This window comes from Daphnia pulex, chromosome 6 (assembly GCF_021134715.1).
Source record: "Daphnia pulex isolate KAP4 chromosome 6, ASM2113471v1".
Classification (NCBI taxonomy): domain Eukaryota; kingdom Metazoa; phylum Arthropoda; class Branchiopoda; order Diplostraca; family Daphniidae; genus Daphnia; species Daphnia pulex.
The window spans coordinates 2,209,108-2,234,746 of NC_060022.1; the positions used below are offsets into that span (position 1 = coordinate 2,209,108).

The following is a 25,639-nucleotide window of genomic DNA, read 5'->3' on the forward strand; positions in this document are numbered from 1 at the left end:
CCTACGCGATTTCGTGACGGTTTTTATTTGAAATTGTGAAGGCTCGTTTCCTGTACTCTGTAATCGCTGAGCTACGAAGAGAGACGATTGCGTAGTACGCACACACACACGCATTTACGTATGTCCTATATATTTTGATGCCCATCATTTTCAGTCATTCTTCAGCTCCAACCTCGATGGAGCGTTGGATTTCCCGCTCCATCGACCCCACAACTCCCTCCCTACTTTTCTGGTGTTCCTGCTGGGAACGTGTATTAGTCTTCGACGTTATTCCTATATTCGTTTTCTTCTTGATTTCCATTATTTTGTCGAAAGAAAACTGCCAAATTCAAAAGTAGTATGTTGATTTACAACCGAGTTGCAGCAGCAGAATAGGGGAGAGAAAACTGGTTTTGTTAATGTGCGACCGTAGGTGTGTCACGTCTGCGTTACTGCGTTTTCGGTCCTTTGTGAAATATTCTTTTATGAAAACATAAAAGAAACTTGATGCATTTCTTATTTTTCTTTTTACGACGACGAGTTTCCAATTTCGTGGGTTTTGAACGGGAAATTCTAAAGTTAAAAAATTTTTGTTGGCCCCTTTTTTCTCGAGTGTTGTACTAAAATTAGAATAGCCTTTTGCGTCGACCGAAAAGAATATAATGGCGTAAAGAATAGTGTGGTCTCCGCCACATCACCAACACCAAACAAATAATGCCGAAATAATGGGTGAAATTTCTCTTATTTCTTCTTCTTTTTTTAATCTTTTATTATGTCTAAATCAGCAGACAGCAGTCACACACATAATCTTTAATTTTTTTAAAGAATGTGGTATAACTTATCGGCTTAATGTTTGTAAAGTTATTGGAGTCTAGGATCAGTTGGACGAATTAGTTGGTATTGGTTTTCAATTTTCCGAGAACAACAAACGCGACCTATACTTCATCAGCTTTTTAATGCCACTCTTAATTTCAGTCGTTCACTTCTATTTCTTTCCGCTTCTTTTTTTTTAAATTCTAAATGGCATCGATTGACATGCGTGGAGCGCACTCGGCGTGAGATAATAAGTATCCAATTTTACCCATCGAAAATTCTCTATACAAGCTATTGCAACTTTTTCATTCCGTTGGTAGTCATTTTGGGCTTGGTTGATTTCTCCAAGGCAACTGAGGGGGACATGGAAATATGATAATGCCGAGATAATGCCACTATATGCGCACGACCCATGCGAAAAAGACTTCTATAAATTCCTCGATCTAAAATATTTGTGATGACGTCAATAGAGTTGCGAAGTGTCAATTCCATTAGTTGATTGGACGTGCATGCTTACATTTTTGGCTGGCAGTCGCGGTTAGCTGATCGGATGTTGGTGATGCGCGTGAATGAGATTTGTGTACTTATGACCATCTAATAATACCCTCATTTGATATTGATGCAGCCGTTGCTGTTGGCAACGACACACAGTCTCAGCTAAAATTTCCACTAAAAAACAAACAAACAAAAGGTCAATAATGCGGAAAGGAAAAACTGTGAAGGATACAACAAATGCCATATTGCGGAAAGCCGACATTTTCACAACTTTCATCCTCTAGTTGGCTACTGCATTGACGTCGACCAACTCCTCCCATTTTTTATTCAGTGATGTTCACGTCTCTTGCGAGAATAGTAGAGCCTTCTTACGAAGTTTCTTATTCAAATTTCTTTTTGCTTTTTGCCTTGGTTTCCCACATTCATCGTAAGGGCGTTCCTTTAGACCTTTCGTGTAGTATTTCACACGATCTTAGGAACGCTAAATATAATGTACACGATAAGCTTTTATTAGTTAAAAAAAAATAATAATGGCGTAATAGCTTGCGTCAACCAAGTCTGGCTAGTTTGTGTTAGTTTCCCAACTCTATAAACACTGTAACGTCATTAATTCAATCTGTTTATTGCAGTGCCATTAAGAATCTTGGGGAACGTCGTACTGGATAGGCCAATAAGTTTCAGTGACAAGCGCTTGGTGGACGGAGTCACGACCGAGGTAAGTTCATTTCCTCCCGAAACTTACTACTGGTAAATTACTTAATGTTATTTCCTATTTCTTTTCAGTTGAAGAAAATGACCGACGAATTAACAGCGTACCTGTTCGTGGTGGGTTCAGTCGATCTGTTCGAGTAAGTTCATCGTTTAAAAATAAGAGAGAAAATTCGGAATTTTTATTATTCTTTTTGGCTTCCAGATCTGATTCAAATCGGCTACAGTTCATACTATGGAATTCCGAGAATTACAATATGAGCCGGACGAATTGGATCCAGCAGCAAGTTCCTTCCGTGGCAGCCGTAAAAAGCCGAGGTTTCACTGCACTACTCAATCGATCGGCCACCGGACTTCGGTCCTCTTGGACTGGCGTCATGAAGAGGATGCCGCGTGGCATCATAAATCCATTCACCACCACCTACATCCCACAGCAGTGGAACAACTCTTATTCGTCCTTCGTCAACCAAATAAACACGAAAACGTGGAAAGTGCAGGGCGAAGCCATCGCCATTCGAAACCTCAGCATTGTCCAAGTTCCAGCTCTCATCATCGAGGTCCGAATTTCTTGCCATTATTTTGTTATGCACAATTTATTCACGTTTATTCCGTACCATCTATTCATGCAGTGGGTAAAACTGGACGTCAAAGGTCAGGTTCGAGAAGGCTATCCCTTCACAGTGGCATGCAACGCAAACGGCTCGGGTAGGAAAGATTTGAAAATGGACTGGTTCAAGGATGGCCATAAGGTGGACGACTCTTTTGCTCTGGCGCGCAACGTGTCCATCTTCATTCACGAGAATCAGGACCTTCGAGGATTCTTCACGTTTTATTTGGAGGTGAAACAGGCGTCGTTAGCTGATCGTGGCGAATTTGAATGTCGGGCCACTGACTGGGGACAGACTGTCCGGAAGAGCGTTTTTCTCGACGTCATCACCCCTCCCATTCTCGACCTGATGCCCATCAATCCCGTTGTCCTGCCGGTATTTTCTTGTTTCTCTTTCGGAAAAAGAAATATTGCATTGACACCAAATTGGAAATCCTTGTTACTTTTTTGTAGGGAACGGCCGTGAATTTGACGTGTCGTGATGAGAACCATCTGGCCCGGCGGACGACAACCAAGTACGTCTGGTTGAAAAATGGCCGGCCGATTGAATCGTCATGTGATGAGATCATTGAAGATTTGACGCCAGTCGGGAGTCTTTTGAAAATCACTGCGATTCAGGTTCGTTGATTTCTTCCAATTTAATATTTTTCGATTTCACCTGATCTTATTCCGTGTGATTGATGATAACCGAAATTTGTCGTCCAATATTTAGCATAGCACCAATTACTCATGCCGAGGTGAAAACGGAACCAAACTGGCGAACAAGACGACGCACATTTTTGTTGTTCGTCCAGACAGAGCCTGTCCCCAGGAGAAGAACCGGGGCGTCGAATGGCTTATGACGGCTGTTGACGTCACCAATTATCAATTCTGTCCAGCCGGATACGTTGGCGTGACAAGGAGACGTTGTCTCTCCGTTAAACAGCCGATAGACAACAGCGAAATCGCAGCGACTGCAGTTCGGGAATTTTGGAAATGGGGCGAACCAGATTTTTCCGACTGCAGTGATCGTGAAGTCACCGAACTCTACCGTCAGTTGAAGTTGATCACTTTGGGCTATGCCGTCACCGATATCGCCTCCATCATCAACAAATTTGCCGATTTCATTCAAAGAAAACTCAAAGATTTTGCAGATCACGAGAGTCTGAAAAGTGCGGGTAGCGAACAGACAACCCAATTCCTTTATCTGCCTGGCGAAGGCAACGCTCTGCTAGAAATAGCCATGAACTTGGAGGCTTTTCTCTGGAGAAGGACAGAAGTTTTACCACAGTCCTTCTGGAACTCGACAGCTATCCAATACTTGTATGCACTTGATGCCCTGCTGTCCATGCCAAAAGACTTTTTCCGCTTGGATGTAAGTAGGAAGCGGTCATTAGTTGTTTATGGAAAATGAATAAAGTTTTCTTGAACTTGTTTTTTTCCAGGGAGGAATACCGATCCTGCGATTCATCCAGAATCACTTGACTCTGTTAGGCATCAGTCCGAAAGGAGGATATCCTCTTGGTGCCATTGAATCGCATCTATTAAAGAACAGCGACATTGACACCGACTTTAATAAGTAAACCAGAATTTGTTATTTTCGTTGTCCTTTACTTTTAAAAATTGTTTGATTCTTTCCAACGTCCAGGAAAGAGCTCAAGTACAAAGAACGTTTGAAATTCTTGCCAAGGTATTTTTATCTTAATTGTTGCAATATCACTTGAATTTTATTGTTCTAATAATCTTATTCCCTTTTGAATAAAGTCAAACAGGTTTCAAAAATCTTACGCAACTTGCGCCCGCCCAATTCTTTCTCAATAAACCAAACGGATCCAACGTGACGATGGATTTCTTTTCGACGGTTGAACAACTGCAGATAAGGGGCGGTGAATATATTTGCGCCTTGTTGCTCCTTCAACCCACAAATCATTCCCGTGGATGGGACTATTGGGACATGAATTCTTGTTCCATCGAACGGCTGTCGGACCCGTCTGCGTTCCGCTGCCTTTGCTCTCATCAAGGGACAGTTGTTTTGCTGTACGCAGAAAGGGACTCGATGGTATGTCCATTTGTTTAATATTGTTTCCGAAATGATGATGAAACTAACATTGATCGTCTTGCGTAGCAGCACACCGATGCAACATTTGATCTGTGGAAAATCATCGTTTTTGTGGCCTCCACTTCCAGTTTGATTGTCGTCATTGGCGTAATTGTTTTGTCGATCAAGTGGTATCGGCATCGCTGTGTTTGGGTTTGGTTTCAAATCCAGTTAGGGGTTGCACTTGTCCCACCTTCTTCTGTCTATTTTTTGCCAACCGAATCCATCGTAAGTTTAATTCAATTCAAGTAGAATCAATTAATAAGTTGTCGATAATGCCGCCTCCTTTCGTCACAGATTTCCGACCCATTCTGGACCATCGTGTTGACTGTGGCGACTTATCAATTCGTGACGACCGTTTGGGCCATGATCATGTACTTGAAAATGAACGCTATCCACCGTCCGGATGAAGAGGAAGTTTCGGATAAGTTTAATCAGAATAATGTCAGACTGGTTGGCTTGTCGATAGGTAACATGTCGTTGAAATGTCTGAGATTTTCTTGATCAACATCTTGATTTTCTTTCTTGCTTTTCCTGTGTACAGGTATTCCGCTGTCGTTGTCGGGTGTCCAGAGTTTGATTGAAGAATTCTCAACGGGATCGCCGTTCGTCAGCTGGTTTTCCCAGCTCAGCTCCATCTCTGGGATCTTTTTTTGTTTGATTTATTGTACGTTATTGATTGCCATCCTATCCTTGTATGTCATATCGACACGGGTAAGGGACGTTTCTTCTGAGAAGTTCAACGCCTTCACTCAAGAGGTTCCTAATGTAACCGAGATTAGGTAATAGCATGGTAAATGTTTCCTGCATTTCCCAATTTATTAAATTGAATCGATTGCAGTTCCGGATACAACCAACGCTGCCTGCTGCTAGCAATTTTGAGCCTTCTATTGACTGGAACTATGTTGAGTCATCTTCGTTGGATTTCGCTTAGCGCTCACTGTATTGCCGCATTTTTACATTTGCTAGAAGTATAATCGATTTATATTCTTTGCTGCTCTGATTCCCCTAATTTTTGTTTTAAATCGAATGGATTGTTTTATTCAGGTTTTACTGGTTTTCGCTTTGATGATGACGTTCAGTGGTACAAATTACACCTGTTCTTTATTGTGTTTTTGGCGCCGGAATAAATTACCCGAAGGAGAAACGGTGAATGAATTACTCAACGCAACGGCTATGGTTGAGAGCCCACAGAGGAGGAACCTGCTGTCGCAGGAACAACTTCCGGTTGACGGTAGAGATTAATTTCATTTTAAAAAGGCGTACAATTTAAGACTTAATTTGTTTTTGAACGTCAAGAAGATGAAACATTGAAGACAATCAATAAAACGAAAAGGACAATTCAGCCTAGTGTGGATGACACCGTGTTTCCCGCACCTAAAAGAAGCAAAAGATGTAACCGAGCAGGTCCAGCTTCGTCTCCTTTACTTCAGCGAGCCGGACTGGGTCCTGAAGTGTTGCGGGCGTTCGGCGTGGAACCGCAGTCTTCGCACCAACTTGTTGGCAAAACTACTGGATGCCTTCAAGCAGAAAACACATCTGTGAACGGACCGGGAGATGCGATGGGATCTGGTAGAGATCGAGTCAATTCCATTGCGACGTGTGATGGAATGCAACGGGACGACATGGATTCAGGATTTGGACCCAGTGGCGGTGGTGGAAGTCAAAAATTAAACGGGTTGGATAGATTTTCTGACGCATGGAAGGTTTGTCATTTCCAAACGAATTTAATATCTTGGCGATGTGAAGAATTTCATGTTTAAGTATTACGTAGTGTCTAACCTCCGCCATTTATTCTTATCCAATCCCCATTCTCTGTTCTATTTCAGTTCTTGAGTCGCATCCGCTGGAAGTTGCCGCTACGCGGATTACCTTCGAATGGGAGCACCAGCGGCGGAGGTTCATTTCGGTCACGACAAAGCACGATGAGTAGCGCTACAACGGCGGAATTCGGTGGTGAACAAAGTAGCAGTGTGACGACTGAAGAGACGGAGGTTCAGATCCGGGAGTCTGAAGATACTGAATCCTTGATGGCACCTTACAGATTGAGACGATCGAGGACACGGTGGACTGACGACTACGGCCGAGAAAATGAACTCGACTCCAGGGAAGTCAGTAATTTGACTATAAAATGCAAACCTTATAGAGGTCGATGTTTCATCCGCTGTTCGCCGGAAAAAATCGGATCCAATGCCCTGTGGAACCATCAGTGTCAGGACGTAATTAGCGACAGGCAAGCGAGTTGGTTCCCAACGCAAAACGACAGCTGCGAACGATGCTGGCACAACCCAGAAACTCCATTTTGTGACATCTGTCTCACAGATAATTCTCATCCCGTTCAAAGTCGTCCGGGAACCATGTTCGTCCGAGCTGTCATTGAAAATCCACCTAAACTTCCGGTAAGATTTTCATAATAGTAAATTAAATTTGTTTCGGCCAAGACCACTATAACATTGTCAAATAGAATAAAGACGACTGCGAATACTTGAAAATGGATCCTGCTGGAAGCCTGGCCGTTGATCAACAACGTGTCAAACGGCTTCAGGTCTACTACAACACGACCGTCAAACCGGCGACCCAAACCACAAATGATGGCGATTCCAACGTCATCAATAAAGAGAAGCTGATGAGCTGCGCATCCTTTACAAAATCCTCCTGCATATCTCCGTCTTTGTTGCGTCAAAAGAAAATTCTCAACGGGCGAATCTTCAAAAAGTATCGAATCTCGTTGCGCAACGTTGTACATTCCACTCAGCAACGCAGACCAAACGAAATCAATTACCCAGCTGAATTTATCTCGTTAAGGGACCAAACGCTCTAAATTTGTACCTAATCAATTCCCATTTAATAACCCAACCCTGATTCATCATAGCAATTTTTGCACGCAACAGTCGTCCTGTCGAAAGATATTCAGACCTCAATGTTTAGGCGAACGAATGCCAAACCAGAAAATAATTGTATTTTTAAAGGACCATAGTTAGATGGCGAGTGTTCAAATGTTCTAGTCAACTCTCTTCTTTAACCGGTGACAATTGCCTCTTTAAATAACTTCAAGCGACCAAACAACCAAAGGCCCACAGCAACCTCTCAATTACTCCTCAGTTTTTTTTCACTTGTCTCAACCTTTCTCCTGCCACAGAGGAGTGTTTTACATATCAACGCACAGTAGTTTGTGTAATTATTTATCTGAAATTTTTTTGGTTTGGCAGATAATCCAATTTGTTTTGGCTTTGTAATGTTCCTTGATAGATCAAATTCAATTCTTCGGTACTGCTGCACTGCAGGTAACGATTTGATTTAAATTACTTATTCCTCTAGATTTAAGCTAATTTGATTGAAATTTGGAGCTGATTGATTTTTTAAATGCCATGTATATACTTTATATTCAACACATATTTATTTTAAAATGTGACAGAATGATTTTATCCCTTTTTTTTTACAATGCGCTCACAGTTTATTCTCCACCATGTAAAACATGACTAAATGGGTGAGACAAATTTTTCTGCGAGAAAAATTTAAAAGTTGGCGCTCAATTTATTTGTGGATTGTATTCTATTCTTATTGCTGATGAAAAAAAAAAAACAGCTTTTCTTGACTGGTTAATACCGGTTAATACGTGGCGAGTAAGTATTAAAACGGCTTAAAAGCCAACTCAATCAACATGCGATATTTCTCCCACACTTAATGGTGCAGTTGCAGTTACCCACTGAAATAAGCTTATTTTGAAACAAAGTTGTAATTGTCTTTATTTTGAAAAAAAAAAAAAAAATTATATGTTCGTAAATCAAGATTGATAATCTGAAACATTGTTAATCTTTTTTTTATCAGGAAAATCCCAGAAAAATCTATCTAGACATTATCGGCTTGCTTTTTGTTCCAATTTCAACGCCTCTGCGGAACGACGCCCACGCCAGTATCGGCGGTAACCGCCATAATAGCCGCGGTAGAACTGGCTGGTTCTTGATCAATCAATTGATCAAATCTTCAAAAAATTTACCTTTAAGTATTTTTCCTTCCGTATCCAGGCAATCCATGCAGCGTCAATTGTATATGATAGGCTGATAGTACTATGGTACCAAATCAAATTTTTGACAATAAGAATTTTTGTTTATTTGACCATTTCACCGTGGTTTTAACAAACAAGGATAGCTTATTGAAATGTGGAAAAGCCAAATTTAGTGCAAGGTTCGTTGAAATAGTCCGGATTCAGCTTTTTCTTTTTTTTTTAAAGTCGGGATCTCACTTACCAATAGTATCCATTGCGATATCCGTACCTGCTGTAACTGTAAGGATAACCATAATAACTACGGCCGTACCATTCGTTAGCGTCCAGGTCACCATCAACTTTAACATCGACATCTTTTTCCGGTGTTATTTCATCTACGGATCGACGTCCACGCCAATATCCCAGACCGTAACAGCCTCGGCGAGACTCGTTGATTTCCAGGTCAGTATTAATGGTTCCATCTTCTTCTGATGTCATCTCCCTTTCAGCGGAACGACGTCCACGCCAGTGTCCACTGGTACTTAAGTATCGACCATAGTACCCATAAGGACGGCCGTAGTAGCGGCTTCCGTACGATTCGTTGCCGTTCAAGTCATCTCCAACTTCAACGTTGCTGGCCTCTTCTTCCTGTTTTGCTTCTTCTACTGAGCGACGACCACGCCAATAGCCAAGATGTCCACCGTAGTAGCCGCGACGGAACTCGATTGCCTCCTGGTCAGCAACTTCGATGTTGGCTTCGTGTTCCGGTTGCACCTCCTCGACAGACCGACGTCCACGCCAGTATTCATGATATCCACCGAAATAACCACGTCGGTGCCGTTCAGCGACGTCTTGATCAGACACTTCCACGTTGCTCTCGGTTTTAGGTTTTACATTTACCTCAACGGCAGCAGTCAGTGCCAATGAAAGGCTAGCCAATATAACCTAAACATCAACATTTAATAAATTTGTGTACGGTACTTAATCATAAATGTCAAACACGGTGTAATGATAGCGACAAAGAACTCACCACGAACTTCATTTCGAACGAGTTGAAAAATTAGTAGCAAGCTGTTGGTCAGTTGCAAGAAACTGATGCTGTTGAAATTTTCATTTGGACTATTTATGCTTCGCCGTTCAATGACAAATCCGGCCACATCGTTTAATTCTTTCCACATTAGAAATTAACGATTAACAAATAAAACTTCACATCGTCCCTGAATTCTGTTTGTTAGATGTATATCTTTTATGTTCGTATTATAGACTATGGATACCGAAACCAATCCTTAACCGGACATGAGAAGTGTATCGCGAAATTATCTTCCGTATAGAGAAAACTTTCAAGGCAGCCCAAAACATTACTGTTAAGGTTAATTAGTTTGTACAAAGACAATAAAGATACGGTTGAACCAACAATCAGCAAACAGCTTATCTGCTTCGATACACACATGGTTCGTGCCACATTTCCCAGAAAATGTAAGGGAACATTAGTTTTGCTTAACACCCTGTTTTATTTGTTTATTTTTATTCGTCTACAGTCTACACTAGCGTGTCCGTTAAACCGTTAACGGTTTAGTAAACTTGTACTCAATAACTCAAGTATCCCACCCTAGATGGCGAAATCCTCGTCATGGAAAATTGTTGTCTAATTTGGGCCTTATTTCTTTGTTGAAAAAATGGCGGTCATGTGCGAGTGTCGGGACGTCAGGTTTAATTAAGCGGCAGCAAGTAACCGGCTTACGTCAACAATTCGTGCAGTAACAAACAGCAATCAGCAGTGTATTGCAGCATGGAGTACCAAGAAGAAGAAAGTTTAGAAGAAAACAGTTTCAAACAGTAAGTTAAGTCAGAATTTTAGAATTTCAGCGAAGGAAGTTGTTTTGTTATCATGACATGTCATTGGTCTCTTCAGATTTCAGAATACCTTTTAATTAATATTAATATGTCAGAATTAATGTTAAATTATCATAATTAATCAAACTCATTGTATTCTACTAAATGTGCCATCGAAATTATACAGGTAACAACTAACACTAGCTTTATTACAGTATTGCTTCAACATATATTCTTCTCATGTTTTATAGGATTCATCTTAATTATCAGCTGTTTGTATTGGAGATCACCAACCCCAGCATGGACCAATCTCTCATTCCATCTTCTATTGGATAATTGATCGGTGATTTCATGCATAAGAAGATCACTTGTTTTGTATTGTTGTTTTTTTTATGTACAGGTTCTTAATTAAAGGTTTCTAAATTGTCATGACCAACTTTATGAGAAGTCATGTCCATTCAAGAAAAGGACAAGGACTCTACAGTCAACAAGGTTCCGTGTTTGCTATCCTGCTACCCTTGGATCTCCCTACACAGGCCCTCTTGCTTTGAGGTATTGCTTTCTGTCACAACAATCTTGTTTGAATATTATTGGCATCCAAATAAATGTTCATTCTGCTTACAGGGTAATCCTTCGCTACTGATCATGGACTCTATTGGTGAAACTGAAAACCGACGAGAGAATGCTGTAATCCAAGACTGATAAATTGTGTAGTTAGATTTAATTACAAGTGCATATCTGGGCTCCCTTCTTTTCTGTGGCCCCGTTTCCCTAACTACCACTAACCAACGCCGGTAGTCACTCACCCGTTGTGAAACCAAGAGGAGGGGAGGGCTCTGGTCGAACGGGGACTTGGAAGGCGCATGATCCGACGAAAACTTAGGGTCATGAGTCTAACCCGGAAACCTAGTATGACTAATCGCTCCCCAGTAAAACTTGCCTCGCACTCTTCTCTCTTCTTCCATTTCCAGGTAATCTCCCTGGATCTACGCCGACACTGCATGTGCGAGTTTTAGCAAGCAATCCGCCACCCAATTTGACAAAAAGTGATAGTTTGTTTTCACGGAAATTTCGTCAGACGGTTACAAAATTTCTAATTCAACAATCTCATGTAGAAATTTGCATCTAGTCTACTGGTGCAAATTGTGATTCTTTAAGCTTGATTAATTTAGGTGATGTGTTAAAAGCAATTGTGGGTAGCTAAACAATGGAACTATCCACTTTTTCTGAATATTTTGGTTTTAGATCACTTTGTTGTTTTTAGATTTTCTTGTGATCTATCTTCAAAATATTCTGAAAAAGCGAATTAGTTCAATTTTTTAGCTACCCACAATTGCTTTTAACACATCACCTAAATTAATCAAGCTTAAAGAATCGTAATTTGCACCAGTAGACTGGATGCAAATTTCTACATGAGATTGCTGAACTAGAAATTTTTTAACCGTCTGACGCAATATCCGTGAAAACAAACTATCACTTTTTGTCAAATTGGGTGGCGGATTGCTTGCTAAAAAGCCTCGCACAAAAAATATTGTCTCGAACCGGACGCTCTGTTTAATAAATTGTTTATTTTGTAAGTGTTCCAAAAACAGAATGAGTTTTCATAACATATAACTGGTTTATTTATTCAACAAAAAAATTTATATATTACAGATGTGGGGAAATGGGGGTTTAAGGAATAGATGTTGGTGGAAGTTTTGGGGTTAAAGGAATGGATGTTGGTGGAGGTTATGGGGTTTGAGGAATAGATGTGGTTATATAGATAGGTATATGGATGGGATAGATAAAGGAATTTTATTTCTACCTTATTAAAACAAACCACGACTTTTTCTAGTTAATGAAAATCAATTATCCCCCCCCCCCAGGTTTCCCAATCGCGAAGGCATGTTTATTATTTGTTAACGTAAAAATTCCCCGTATTACTATTTTTTTCATTCTCAACATATAAACGGTTAACTTCATAGACGCAAATGGCAATTAAACAAAATACAGGATGTAACTTCTGTGGCACAACACCAGCGATTCAACACCAAGGAACTTTTCTGTTCCTTTTCAACATAAAAACGGTTAACTGCATAGACACAAATAACAATTAAAACTGGATGTAACTTTTGTGCACAACACCAGCAGTCCGGCACCAAGGAACAGCAACAGCATAACTCGATGCAAAAAATCTTTCACCAGTATAGGCTGCAACAACATGCCATATTGGACAGCAACATCACTGCTACGTAAACATAAACCTAAGACCAAAATGAAATTAATGTTTGATCAATGGAAATTTTGTATAGAATAAAACAAAAATCATTTCAAATGGAGTTCACCCAAATATTCTATGGCAACACCATCTGATAACTATAGTTTAAACAAAAATTTACATGAATTACTAGATTACTCATTTAAGATTTCAATACAAATTCATTTGAAATTTGTAGTGCTCTGCAGCGAAAAAAAAACATTCTTCTACAGTATCTGCCTATCTTGTTAACCAATTCCCCTTAAACAATCCATAACTCAATTTACATATGATCAAAGGAAAGAGCTGTTGACATGATGAAATCCCCAAATGTTAAAATTAAACAATGTAAGCAATTATAGTAGTCCAAGCATGATACTTCTCAAGTAAGAACTTATAATTTTTTATCAAATTACCATTTCAAAGAGTCTTCTTGCAGTTCTACTAGATGTCCAACATTTCGGCAACCACAATGCAGCATGATCCAGCGTCAACTCAGATATGGCTGATCCCAGAAGACTTTGCATGGGACTCTCCCACACTCCAGGACAACATCAGCACCAAAGACTGCATGCAACAGCTCAATTTAATCACACCTTTCACCGGATGACTGCAACCAATCCATGTGCACATTAGACTGCAACAAAGAAGCGCAGACTTCATCTGGCTATTGAAAAACAAAATCAAGTTACTATCAAGGAACAGAATCTCATGTAACATAACCAAAACGACAGAAGTATGAAGTTAAACTATACCATCTCTCAGAGTTACCTTGATAAATCTTACGAAGGAATTTGTAGTTGTCAAGTTTTCCAACTTGAAAATAACAAATGTAATCCACATTTCCATAATGGTTTTAACTCATAATTGCAACAGAGAAGCAAATGGGTCTACTCTCTAGTCGAAACTAAATCTGTAGCGATCAACTATAATTACTTTAATTGAAAATGTTCCGCATGTGACGAAACGAGCAAGAGACATTTTGGAAAAAATGGATAGCAGTTTCAACTTTCAACAAACGAAGTCAAGTATGTCAGTAAAAAGCATAGAAAAAAGTAAAAAACACACTTTCCGCTCAGTGTCTTTAGAAGAAATGGCAGAAATTTCCCAATTTCGTCAGTAGACCTGAACCTGATGAAATGGGATTCCATAGAGCAGTATGAAATTTCTTCACTAGGTGTCTTGCCTCGCCGAATCGTCGTCTGCTCCAGACCTGTAAACTGATTAGGTTATGACGTACGGGAATAGAGATCATAATACTTTTTGTTATAATATTATGTGATTTATATTCAAAATTTCTATTTGGAACAGTTAAAGTCATTTTTACCGTCCGTTAAGAAATCGAAGCATTGTTTCGTTGAATGATAACTCAGAATGGTAGACCGAGGAGTCTACACTTTGCGAGGTTGGCTTGCGTTTGTGTCATTTTTAGATTTTGCTCAAGCTCTTCGTTCTTGGTTTGACAAGGATGTTTTCTTGGGGTCTTATTACAAAAACTACAATACTTCAACTAACATTACAGACCTTGAAAATCGTAAGCAAATTCTAATCCTTTACTTACAGTTCTCCCCATTAGGGTTTAGATTTTATTAAATTTCAATGGATTCTTAGTTCTATGGAGTTTGTTTATTTTAACAGCCAGCATTCCACACTAATACTATTTCATTCTGATGTCTGATAATTTCATTTACATAGTACCTCTACCATCCTCAAGTGCAAGACTCTTGATAGCTTACTCCATTCAAAATGGAAGCATTCTTTTACTTAGTGCCTTTTGCATTCACCACTGGTCGTAAGTAAAAATTGAAATTTGTAACTACTCTAGTTTATGATTTCATTAATTTTTTTTTTTGCAGGATGGCAGTAATGGCAATGTTTTCCCTTTGTAAATATTGACATAATTAACTAATATGTGTGTAATTTAAATTTTTATACATTTCATCTTTAGTATTGAAAATTGTGTACCTGATGCTGGAAGCATTGAAGTTTAAGAGTACTCCATTCAATTTTCATATTATTTTCCCTGTTATAGTAGATGGTAATATCTATTTCTTTGAATAATTTTACTTTACCAAGCAATAATGCATAATTTGTAATACTTACTTCTTTAGGCATTACATTTATTGCACTAACCTTTTCACCAAAATTGCTAAAGAAAGAGGTATTAAATGACCAAGAAAATGAAGAAATCTTGAAACTTTGCAACGGGAAACCAATCTACTTGCCGCCAAAGAAGAAGAAACACAACTGAAGCGCTGAATGTTAAATTTGATTTTTAAAAAACTTATCTAGTCAATACAAAGGACGTCATGGCCATCAGATGTTAAGTAAACCACTGTTTGTTCAATTACCGTTTTATTTAAGATGTTTGAATTGCAATAGAATAACTTCAAACGATGTATTTTTTATTTTTTTTTTACCTTCGCGCTGACTCGAGTACAACAGAGGTGAGGGGTTTCGGTCGAGCGGAGAGGGATGTCAAAACAAAGAAAAAAGTCACAGACCACTTTTGCGAATTGGAGAGCACCGATAAGTAAATATGTATAGCTGACACTAAAGTCGAAAGGAAAAAAAAATTTAGATAGCTAATAAAACCACAACACAAATACCAGTTGAAGTACATAAAAAAATGTCTTCAGGGCGATAGGGATTGACACGCACGCGAAACAAGTGTTTCCAAACTTACGGAAACAAGAATCAAATAAAAAGTGGAAAAATGAATAAATAAATAATACAGGTGTGTTTTTAGCAGCAGCAGAAGTGACCCGATTATCACATAGCAGCTGGTGTTTTTCCCTATAGCCCCTCTAATAACGCATTTGACATTATCCATCGGGGAAAAGGAAGAACGCAACAAAGTATATAATTATAAATTGAACAAGAAATGATAAAAAGTCATGATTGCGAAGGTTTTGAGGGGGCTACAACCGGCGAATGGAATAGAGTCGGCCCAAACGAAACAAGCTCAATGGTTACCAAAAAAAAAAAAAGAATGCATCATTAGATAGTAAAAATCGTCGATATCGATTTCAGTTTTGAGGGTGGTAGAGCAGGGGGAAGGGCATTGACTAGCGTGAATGAAAAAGAGACTAGAAATAATTTATAAAACCCAGACATCAGTGCTGTGAACTAGAACTTGTAAATTGCGTGATGAAAAGCTGCCATGGTTCGGCATAAAGGGGAGAATTTTTAAAAGGATTCGGCGTTCAGCGGCGGCTGTAAGATGTGCCGTCACGAAACGAGACGGGGCGATAGCGGCGCAGCCTGGAGAAATACAACAAAATGTAGATTAATCGAGTGTCAGTATTTCATCCTTATTAAAGTGTTATTTACCTGGCGTCGAGCTCGCGAAGAGTGGGCGGATTGCCTGTAGGTGGGTGAGGGGTGTAATGAAAAGGAAAGCGACTCGTCGACGGCACCAGCGATGGCGACGATCGGACGCGGCTGATTTCGTAGGTGCTGTTTAAAGCTGTTAAACCGCCTACAGACGATGACTGCGGAGACGGCCTAGACCGGGTATCCAAATACGATGGATGCGACGAGTAGGCGGTGTCCGGGGCTGTGGCGACGCTACTCCGGTGGCGCATAGTGGGCGAGTGATGAACAACAGTTAATCCAGTCATGTCGCTACTTTGAGGACGATGAGATCGCCGTCGCTCGAATTGCAAATTGAGCTGCGAGTTATCCGAGACGTACTTTTCGACTCCTTGTCTTTTCCGGCGGCCGCTGGAAGTTTCATCGTCTCGATCATAGCGAAGACCTTTGCCAGCCGAAGCTGTTGCATCGCCACCGCTCGCCTCTTCTTCCTCTCCGCCAGTCTGGGCGGCCGACGAGGTCATTTGTGACAGATAGCCCGACACTAGGCGGACGGCATGAGAACGTTCCTCTTGAGAGTAACGTCGCTGCTGCAGATGCTGTTGCGAAGGTAATTCGGCAGGCGGTGGAGAATGGCGAGGAGTCCGCATCCGGCTGGAGGCTTGAAAGGCGGCACTCAAGTCGTTCAAGTTGATGACAGATATTTTGCGGCGTTCCTCGTCCAGCTGCTCACTCAAGACCGGGTAATCTTGTTGAGTCCGTTTATTGCCCTCTTCATCATCAGCGTCACCTTCTTCGCCGTCATTGTTCTTCCGTACTTCCTCATTTCCCTCTTCTTCTTCATCCTCATCTTCATCCTCTTCTTCTTCTTCTTCCTCATCTTCTTCGGTCTCTCCCTCGACATCGCGGCCTCGACGTCGACCATCTTCTCTGTTTCCATCTCGATTAAGACCGAGATCGACCAAAGTGGGAGTTTCCAAATGCGGAGGGACTGGCGGCACGACGGTGCCGATTCGCCGCTGTTGCTGCGGGGATTTAGAGCCTCGGGCCGACGATAGCCTCGAGGTTTTCTCAGGAGAATGGAGCGATTCGTTATCATCATCTTGAGTGATTGACTTGACTTCAAGTCTCTCCGTTTCCGGCTCCGCAAGTCCGCCAGCTTGTCCAAGCACAATCGTTTTGGACGTCCCGGCATTAATCGTTGTACCGGGTAAAGCTGTTCGGAAAGTATCTTCGTCTCCGTTGGGTTGAGCGTCGTAGAAAACAGTCGCTTCTTCGACAGCTGGTGCGGGGACCAGCGCAGGCGTGACGGCCGACTGAGAGACGGAAGCCGCGCTTTTCTCGGCAGACGTTTCAATGCTGGGCGCCGTAGCTACGTAAAGGGCTGGGACATTACACGGCTGATCGGTCGTGTGATCTCCGTGAGAACGAGGAGTAGACGGATCCACCATGCGGATTTCCAATCGGCCGGCGACGGCGGCAGCCTGTGATGAGTCATTCTGAAAATCCGATTGCAATTGTAACAGGGCGGCGCTCGTTTGGCATAGCATGCGTGCCGGAAGGCTGAATTTTCGCTCCACTTCATCGGCAGACGGATCAATTTCTTTGGTGGCTGACGTCGATGCGGCTGCACCCTGCTTAACGGCAACGTTCCTCATCACGTCAACAGCGTAGACACAGTCGTCAAAAGCCGCCTGCTGCAATCGAGGAGGTTCTAGCCCTGGACGGATGTGCGAAGACAGTTGAGGATTGCTCCAGGTTCGTGGCAATCCCTCCCTATTCAACCGAAGAATTGATTGATGAAAAATTGTAGGGAAAAGAATACAAACGTGATCTTTGCTTACCTATTTAGAATGGCTTGCATCGTATCGGCTCCTTCAACATCCAGTCCATCGAGAGTCGAGCCCTTAACTAGTTGAGACTCGTCGCTTTTTAGACGTTCAGGTGGTCTCTTGGACCTCCTGGGCAATGTGGTAGCACACATAGCCGTTTGCCCCGACTGATTGTTGTTGTTGTTCTGATTGTTGTCGGGCGATCGTTCGTTGAAATATTGCATGGCTGATTCCATAGCCATCGCTTGCTCGTTTAGATTATTAGGGCTGATGGCTCGCAGCATGACTGGCGAAGTAGGGGACGATCCATAGCCAAACATTTGCTGCTGCAGCATGGCCACTCCTAGCCGGGCCAAGGCAGGCAAATGTTCGGGGCTCTGTAAATGTTCACCTTGAAGTTCGTCGTCCGTCTCCTCCGAATCGTCGAATTGGGATTTCCACTGCGATGCCAGAGTTAACCCTACCATTTTAAAAATAACAAATAATCATTAGTTTTGTTGTCTATTGTTACACCAGGTAGTTCTTTACCTCCGCCAGCTCTTGTCATCTGCTGAAGGGCAGAAACGTTGTCGTCATCCATCACGGCACACTGAGTGTAAGACGTATCCCTATCGCGTTCCCGGTCGCGCTCCTTCATCTCCTTAGTGACACGTACTCCTCGACTACTACCCGGACTGTGGTTGTGAGCGTGCATGCTATGAAAGCGCCTCAGATTGGTGCGTCCTCGGACGCCCTTGTCAGCAGCTCCACCCAAAGGTGATCCTAATCCCATTCCTCCAGCGCTAACTACGCCTGGAGACACGCCGCCACCACCCATCCTGGCAACATTCGAAGCTGCTTGTGCGTCGTCGACGTCGGCCGGCGTGCTGGGCGATTGAGGGACACTGTGCGACGGACCGAAATTGGGACGTGGAGATCTAGCGGTCACCAGAACGGCCGGCATCGAAGCTGAAATCGCTAGCGGAGTGAAACCGTTATCCGTTTCCACTAATCCAGCACCCGATTCTTGACGAGCGGCTGTTTCTCGACTATTTTCCGTGTCCACCAGCGAATCAGGGGTGGCGGCTTCCGCAACCAGTGCCCGTCGCGCTTGTCTATCGTGAGCGAGTGGTGGTGGAACAACGGCGTCGGCTCCCCCTTCCAACTTTCGCTTCTTGGGTGATTTGTCTTGGGCATTGACTTGTGCGCTTTGACCATTCACAGCGACCGGGGATTTCGATCCATCACCATTCGTCCCTCCTTCCTTATCGGTTGAAACAACCTGTGCGGTTTGCAACGGAGTCCTCCTATCCACGACGGGCGGCACGGCAGCCGAAGCAGCCACTGCCATATCGCTCGGATGCATGTTCTCTTGATTATTCAATCCAATACTAGCGGCCAGTGGATCTTCACCCAGATTATCTGTCGTGACATTGGCAGTGCCTGGATTGGTGATGATGCGCTGCTGGGGCTTGGATGGCACGGCCGCCGAAGAAGAGGACGTGGTCACCGACTGTGGCGCCTCCGCAAGCTTTTCCCAATCGTAAGGATCACAATCTCGGACGCCGCGCCGCTTCATGCAGCGTTCCAACACTCCGGCAAGCATCTAAACATCCCAAAATACACCATCAAGACACTTGAAAAGGCACGTTTTTTTCGGCATACTCTTACCAAATAATCTGGCTTATCGACGTACTGCAACGACTGAATGTGTTCCAGGAAACTCCTGAAATCTGACGGCAAGTGCTTCAAGAGCAACCGATGATCATAGCGCTCCTTCATTAGGCCCACCTGGAAGTCAATCAAGAAAATAAAGTATGTCGACAATTTTGGATTGAATGTTCAAAAAGTCAATCAACTTTTGGGTTCATTAGATTTCTACCTGCTCTTTATCTTTGATTTTTCTCCACGGAAGTTGTCCGTTAACAAACTCGACCAGCATATAAAAGAGAGACCACAAGTCATCGTGTCGGCCCATTTCCTGTTGGGCGAAATTGATTTGTCAGTTAATCAATAAATATCGATTCAATTCATCAAACGTAATATAATGGAATTACTTTGTTTTTATGGGCGTTGATCGAGGCGTAACGAACGGTGCCTCGGAAACCTGCAGCTGATCGGGCCGGTCTGACATCTCCCGACGCCGTCGTGTACTGGCGAGCCAGACCAAAATCCAGCATGAAAACCCGTCGGCCCGTGTGCTGCACACGGCCCATAGCGAAGTTGGACTAAAAACCAAATTGGAAATGTAGAAAGACCAATACGTCAGTCCAATATGGTTCAAATACACATTTGAAATTGGCAATCGATTATGCTTACAGGTTTGATATCGCGATGGAGGAAGCCGACTTCATGGATACTTTCTATGGCTTTGAGTATTTGTAAACCCAGTCGGAGGCTGGTCGATAAGGAGAAGGCTCCTCTGGGCTGGGCTCGCCGCAACTCGGCAAGGTTTCGACCCTGTAGCTGCATCACGACGTAGTTAAACCGATCGTTGCGACCGCATCCGATGAAGCGGCAGACGTGCTCTTTACCTGCAAGACACACATCGCATAAAAGTAATCATCCGGAAGAACAACAGCCCAGAAAATGAAAACAACAAAAAAGAAAAATAGAGAAGCGTGTGACGCATCAAAGGGGAAGATCTTATTATCCAGCGAGACGTGACAAGACAGCGCGTGTCATAAAATACAGTCGCATATTTCCAGCGTCGTAAGTTAACTAGAACGACACGCCCTGTCGTGTGTGTATGTACAAGTCATATTTACAAGTGACAGAAAGGAAGCCAGGGTGGTCTCCACTAATGAAATCATAAATTTGGAAAAATGAAGACAACGAGATGGAGCGAGCGTAAATATAAAAATAAGTAGTAAAGGGAGGGAGGAAAAAGTGTACGTTATCCGCAACAAGAAGGATCGATTTAGTTGCCCACAATAGCCTGTAAACTACATCATTAGGCAGAGTACCTTTGAGCGCAACACACTACTCCAGTCTCGTGTTATACTAACCCTATTTGGGCCAATTTAGAACTGCGGATTATACGAACCTTGGAGTCGCTTTAGGACGGCCACTTCCATCTTCAAAACTTGTTTGGGCTGCTTGGCCGATTCCAGCTTGAGAGCCACCAGTTCACGCGTCACCAAATCCACTCCTTCGTAGATCTCTCCGAAACCACCGCCGCCAATCTTGCGCACCTGGAGCATGACGGAGGGATTATTACGTGATTAATTTAAGTTTCAATTCAGTACACGCTCCACCCAATATACTACTTGGCAGCGGCAAATTGTATTCCTTAAAAAAAAGTAGAACTAATGTTGATCCCGGTGACACACACACACACGACCTCCCCTGAGTTGTTATGTAGACAGATTCAGTCAGAACTTTCATCCAAAGTTCTGGCACGGCATCTTTTCCCATTTTTCTCGCCGGCTATATCCAGTACTCGCGGCCTCATTAGCGCTAATGAGTGTGTGCGATTTTCACAGTTTCATTACGCCGAGAAGGCGCACGGTGTGGAAAGGAGACAAGAGAAAATCCCAGACTAGAGCGGGCGTGACGATGGGTGAAAGAAACCGGGACGCAAGCGCACCAACTTTTTTGATTTCTTCATACCATTTTTGTTTTGTTTTGTTTTTGTTGTTTGTCCCTAAAGTATCGATTAACTCAAAGCTAACGTGAGACAAATTTGGGTTTCGAAATGTTTGAGATGTCTACTATGCCGCCCCGCCCGTGAGTAATGTATATATTTGGGTTACTTGATGTTGACGTATGGCTCAAGGAGCGAGCCCGTTGCAGAAACCCAAACACAAAAAAAGGAAGGATGAAAAAATGTCTAATGCAAGTAATAAAAATAAGGTCAGTAGACATTTTGATTAGACGAAACGGTTACATTACAGAGAGAAAAGATCGAATTGAGCCCAGGACCCAAGGGGGAGCCGGTGCCAAGTTTTTGCGCATGGAAGCACAACTAGTGCGGAACACATACTACAATCAAAAGAAAACAAAAGAACCAGATGACTAACCTCTTTCTCAATTTTCCTGATACTAAAACTATACCTGCACACGATTTCGTGTAGGGGGGAGAGACAGAAAGGAAGGAAGTGAGAAATCCGATGCAACAATGTTACATGTTGCGCTCATCTTCCAATCAAGCGTCACGCTAATTGTCACGCTGGGTGACTAGATTTGCCGGTGCCCGTGTGACCTCATTAGCAGAGAGAGACCCACACACACACACGCACAAAGGAGCTGAAATTAGGAAAACGGCTCGCAAAAGAGTCTGCGAAGAGTCGCCAAAACTGATTTGCCAAAAACTGGGTCAAGTTCGACAGTCGAAACGTCTTTTCCTCGTTTCGCAATCGTTTTTCATTTTGAAAAACAACAATGCCAGCAAAAAGCTCGACCGGAGTGGGCGGGGGGGTTTGGCAAATGTTATTTCTTTTATATTTTTGCATGCGCTAAACAAACACGTTGACGTCTTTTTAGGGAACCTCGTAGATCGAGTTCATCACCGTGCGTCAATGTAGGCGCAGCACTACTACCCCCGGACAGCTGTCTGGATTGGACGAGGGTTAGACGGGAGTGTTCCCAATTTATTTTAACTGACTGTGTGACTAGCCACAGGACGTTGGTGGTGGCGACGAAAGCCACGTGCTGTTGGTAAAACTGTCCTCCTCTCACTGTCCCGTTCCCTTAATTATGCAGAATCGAGACCGGAAGGTCGGCCCAAAACGACAACCCAAAAAAAGTAACTGCGTCTTTCAACCCCCAAGTCGAAGCCCCTTTTCCCCTTCTGCAAGTCAAACTACATGCAAATTGAGTTGGATGATCAATTGGGTGGTTCTTGTTCTGGAAAGGCTTCAAAGATTGGGAGCTTAAACCGAGCACACAGCAGTGTAGAAATCGTTTTAAATGGCCGGCATGTATATATTTTGTTTCTTTTTCTTCCTGTTTTTGCTTACCCAACGTCGATAGGAAAATCGTAAAAAATAAAAGTAGGAGAGAAGAAAAAATAACGTACCACTTTCCAGCGCTCTTTGACAACATGTCCGGGTTGGAGTAGGTCTTCCGTGGCCATGGTGATGTGTCCGTTGGTTTGCTTAGCAGGGCGTGCTACACATGGAAGTTGCAGGAGATTTGGTCTCTTGGGTTTGCGCGTTTCCACCAAACTGGCGGCACTTTGACTCTTTTGGCTATTTCGCTCGTCGCTGCTGTGATCGGCGTCGTCGTCGTCGCTGCTACTCGACGAGCTGCTATTGCTGCTATGCAAACGTACGGCTGAGGTTGTTGAGGCTGCGACTGCTGGGCGTCGACCGGCACGAACGCAACCGCTGCTGCTCGACTGCGAAAAGCCGTTGACTAGGAGGGAGAATGCCGAGATTTTGATGCCGCCCAGTCCTGTGGCGGAAACTGCGACCGATCTGACGGATGATACTGTCGCCTCGTCAACAGCTAGCGCCGCTACGTCTAAGCAGGGACTGGGTTCCGCCGAACTAGCAACAACAAGAAAACATAAAAAATGTGAAGGGAAACCAATAAAAGCCGGGCATACCCCCCACCGAAAAACAGGGGGTTGCAGACGGGACTCGTACTACTGACGGTTCTGTGTGGGCGGCAAGCGTAATACATGAGACAATGGAGCATTGTCACGCCGTACCACCGTACTGCACCGGGAAACGGTCAAAACGTTATAGCCAACCAGCTGCGACTGATTTATAACCACTACACAACAAACGAAACAACTGCGTTACCAACAATCAGTTGTCGCCCGAATTTTTACTATGGAGAGAAAAAGGAAACGAATGCGAGAAAATGGCGCTTTTCTACTTCTAGCAAACGCCATTCAAAACTATCAAAGCATCTGAAAAGCACCGAAAAATAAGGGGGGTAGAGGTGGACTGGGGGCATAAAAAAGCCGAAGAATACGACGAGAGACAGGGGGCCGCCCCGAGAGATATTTTCAGATCGCGGTCATCAGCTTCAACAAACAATCACGACAAAAGAGAAAACGAGACGTTCATGTTTGCTGCTGCTCAACGGGCATATAGCCAACAACACGCACGCACTCACGCAAGCAAGCAAACACACACACACACACACAGTTTGAATTAGATAGAGTCCTGTTGGTATAAATACATCATTTGAAAGAGACGAGCGCCAATTCCAGCTTCGACCAGAGATTTTCAGTGGCTAACTTTGTCGACTCAACTTCCTATAATATTCAACCTTGAAATGTGTGTACAAGCGCGACCTTTTCAACGGGGGAAAAAAGAAGGAGAGACAGAGAAAAACGGCCCAGGCAAACTGGTTCTGTTTGGGATGTTTGGATCGATCAGAACAGTGGCGAAACGTAGGATTCAAGGTGTGTTTGCGAGCGATTCCTATACGTGCAATATAGTCTAGTTGGGGAAGTCCGAAGATGTATACACACATAAAAAGCCACACCACCGTTCCTATTTTTAGTCGACGAGATCGTACCGCCGAGACAGATACTGTCTCTGCCACTTTTTGCCCAATGCTCCACCTTCCTTACTGACTCAAATTCACTAGCTCTTTGAGACTGATTGAATCCTGCTATCACTCGACACCCCTTTGTTTTTCTTGCTGAACAAGGGCAACTGCGCTGGGAAGGGAGACATTGTCTACTGGAAAGTGAGAAAACGCAATACTCCATCACCCACTTGACTCTGCTCAATCCACAATTATGTTAACCTGGAAATGTAACAAAATTTAGGTTGGATCTGCTGGTTACGTTCACTTCACTAACTTCCAAACACTTTTCCTACCAACATGAATGAATAATGGGATAATCCCGGCCATACCCACTTGAGACCAGCCGTCATACCCCAGACAAAAAAATCAGTCAATGATAGAAAACCCCAGTAGTTCGCCCTCCAACAAAGCACGTATACACAGACCAGATCGTTGCCTAAATCGATTTTTCTCCAACAAGCTCAAATTGCTCAATCACACGGGACTTTCCTCGAGGAAAAGAAAACCTTATTAGTTAGCCAAAACAAATCTATTTCAGCTTTTCTTACCAGTAGTTTGGCAGAAATCTATAGAACAGTTGAACGCCATATTTGTCGACACATTCGGACTGCGGCTGAGCAGAGCAGACGAAACAAAATTTGTTGGAAGGGGTTGGGTAACGCATAAAATCGATGATGCTAAGCTATCGATATGTAGTCTAAATCGATTTATAATTTCATACGAAATCCGGTCAACGACTTTTTGAGCTGTTTCCGTGAATGGGAACTGACCAAAAGCAATTAAATAAAATATTGAAGATAAAAATTTTGTGATTTACCACTGCATTATCTCCCAGCGCATATCGGCTGCTTGCGGGCGACAAGGAGATTGAATGTAATTCGCCAGCGCGCGCACTCCGGAAATCGACTTTCTTTTTTGTTTTCACCTCTCGATAATAAATGTGTTGTGGTAGCTAGCTGTTGATATTCCCAATAAGAAATCGACGTCGATTCCCCCACACTGTGCGAACTGCGGAACTTTGCTTTTCGAAACGATATGCAGTTTTTATTGCTCGTGGACTAAAAGAAGGAGCTTTAAGTGATCGAGCCAGCTCCGCTAGCCAGATCCTTACAGACTGAACGCCCGCTATGCTTGAGCCGGTCTCTTGAATACGGCCTCGCTAGTTCTTTTTAGTTTTTTCTTGGCGCTCAACACGTCACGACAACCCGAAAAGCTTGTTTTGTTTTCTCCGTCTATACTACTACCCCTTAATTCTCTTACTGTAGCATTTTGTGCTACAGTTGGCGTA

At 42.9% G+C, this 25,639-nt stretch overlaps 4 protein-coding genes and 1 long non-coding RNA gene across 14 annotated transcripts in view; 2 read left to right on the top strand and 3 right to left on the bottom strand.

Moving 5' to 3' along the window:
- The window catches only part of LOC124196373, a 30,116-nt gene extending 19,088 nt beyond the window's left edge, over positions 1-11,028 (top strand). For 4 of the 6 annotated variants that reach the window (XM_046591423.1, XM_046591424.1, XM_046591425.1 and 1 more), the window contains 18 exons: positions 1,917-2,002; positions 2,071-2,135; positions 2,201-2,552; positions 2,625-2,978; positions 3,056-3,220; positions 3,315-3,956; positions 4,027-4,160; positions 4,230-4,271; positions 4,346-4,640; positions 4,707-4,907; positions 4,977-5,148; positions 5,224-5,461; positions 5,521-5,650; positions 5,727-5,913; positions 5,979-6,385; positions 6,509-7,078; positions 7,144-10,500; positions 10,749-11,028. In XM_046591423.1, the coding sequence (XP_046447379.1) occupies positions 1,917-2,002; positions 2,071-2,135; positions 2,201-2,552; positions 2,625-2,978; positions 3,056-3,220; positions 3,315-3,956; positions 4,027-4,160; positions 4,230-4,271; positions 4,346-4,640; positions 4,707-4,907; positions 4,977-5,148; positions 5,224-5,461; positions 5,521-5,650; positions 5,727-5,913; positions 5,979-6,385; positions 6,509-7,078; positions 7,144-7,500 (4,397 nt within the window). In that variant the 3' untranslated portion in view covers positions 7,501-10,500; positions 10,749-11,028. The remainder of the gene's footprint in view (positions 1-1,916; positions 2,003-2,070; positions 2,136-2,200; positions 2,553-2,624; positions 2,979-3,055; positions 3,221-3,314; positions 3,957-4,026; positions 4,161-4,229; positions 4,272-4,345; positions 4,641-4,706; positions 4,908-4,976; positions 5,149-5,223; positions 5,462-5,520; positions 5,651-5,726; positions 5,914-5,978; positions 6,386-6,508; positions 7,079-7,143; positions 10,501-10,748) is intronic. The other 2 variants (XM_046591426.1, XM_046591428.1) reach the window with 2 other exon arrangements.
- Positions 8,923-9,757, bottom strand: LOC124196375. Its single transcript, XM_046591433.1, has 2 exons — positions 9,695-9,757; positions 8,923-9,609 (listed from the first exon to the last, which is right to left on the bottom strand). The coding sequence occupies exons 1-2, from the start codon at positions 9,704-9,706 to the stop codon at positions 8,923-8,925; spliced, it is 699 nt and encodes a 232-aa protein (XP_046447389.1). The 5' UTR covers positions 9,707-9,757.
- A 1,455-nt stretch (positions 11,029-12,483) lies between the features above and the next one.
- Positions 12,484-13,854, bottom strand: LOC124196386. The gene is made up of 3 exons (XR_006875683.1): positions 13,505-13,854; positions 13,150-13,400; positions 12,484-12,740 (listed from the first exon to the last, which is right to left on the bottom strand). It is a non-coding gene; the product is annotated as an uncharacterized LOC124196386 (long non-coding RNA).
- A 78-nt stretch (positions 13,855-13,932) lies between these two features.
- LOC124196385 lies at positions 13,933-15,709 on the top strand. Of its 2 annotated transcripts, none has more exons than XM_046591444.1 (5): positions 13,933-14,138; positions 14,429-14,525; positions 14,590-14,618; positions 14,682-14,771; positions 14,845-15,709. In XM_046591444.1, exons 1-5 carry the CDS (start codon positions 14,108-14,110, stop codon positions 14,982-14,984), a joined length of 387 nt encoding a protein of 128 aa, XP_046447400.1. In that variant the 5' UTR covers positions 13,933-14,107; the 3' UTR covers positions 14,985-15,709. The 2 variants fall into 2 exon arrangements, with proteins under 2 accessions (XP_046447400.1, XP_046447399.1); XM_046591443.1 differs by having other exon boundaries at positions 13,934-14,267.
- LOC124196380 (tau-tubulin kinase homolog Asator-like) lies at positions 15,118-25,476 on the bottom strand. 4 transcript variants are annotated; one of them, XM_046591436.1, is made up of 11 exons: positions 25,169-25,476; positions 22,880-23,351; positions 20,906-21,053; positions 20,179-20,393; positions 19,917-20,087; positions 19,742-19,840; positions 19,531-19,650; positions 18,409-19,465; positions 17,893-18,340; positions 16,067-17,824; positions 15,118-15,997 (listed from the first exon to the last, which is right to left on the bottom strand). In XM_046591436.1, the coding sequence occupies exons 1-11, from the start codon at positions 25,189-25,191 to the stop codon at positions 15,940-15,942; spliced, it is 4,569 nt and encodes a 1,522-aa protein (XP_046447392.1). In that variant the 5' UTR covers positions 25,192-25,476; the 3' UTR covers positions 15,118-15,939. The 4 variants fall into 4 exon arrangements, with proteins under 4 accessions (XP_046447392.1, XP_046447391.1, XP_046447390.1 ...); XM_046591435.1 differs by lacking the exon at positions 25,169-25,476 and adding an exon at positions 24,900-25,030 and having other exon boundaries at positions 16,067-17,832; positions 17,901-18,340; XM_046591434.1 differs by lacking the exon at positions 25,169-25,476 and adding an exon at positions 24,900-25,030.
- Positions 25,477-25,639: the final 163 nt, after the last annotated feature.

Coding starts and splice junctions, on each gene's coding strand:
- LOC124196385 (XM_046591443.1), top strand. CDS start 14,108: ATGGTAGACCGAGGAGTCTACACTTTGCGAGGTTGGCTTGCGTTTGTG. Junction 14,619..14,681: donor AATGGCAATGTTTTCCCTTT/GTAAATATTGAC, acceptor TTTCATCTTTAG/TATTGAAAATTGTGTACCTG. Junction 14,772..14,844: donor TTTCCCTGTTATAGTAGATG/GTAATATCTATT, acceptor TTACTTCTTTAG/GCATTACATTTATTGCACTA.
- LOC124196380 (XM_046591435.1), bottom strand. CDS start 25,015: ATGCGTTACCCAACCCCTTCCAACAAATTTTGTTTCGTCTGCTCTGCT. Junction 20,394..20,905: donor CGTCCTAAAGCGACTCCAAG/GTTCGTATAATC, acceptor TGTGTCTTGCAG/GTAAAGAGCACGTCTGCCGC. Junction 20,088..20,178: donor TCCATCGCGATATCAAACCT/GTAAGCATAATC, acceptor TTTGGTTTTTAG/TCCAACTTCGCTATGGGCCG.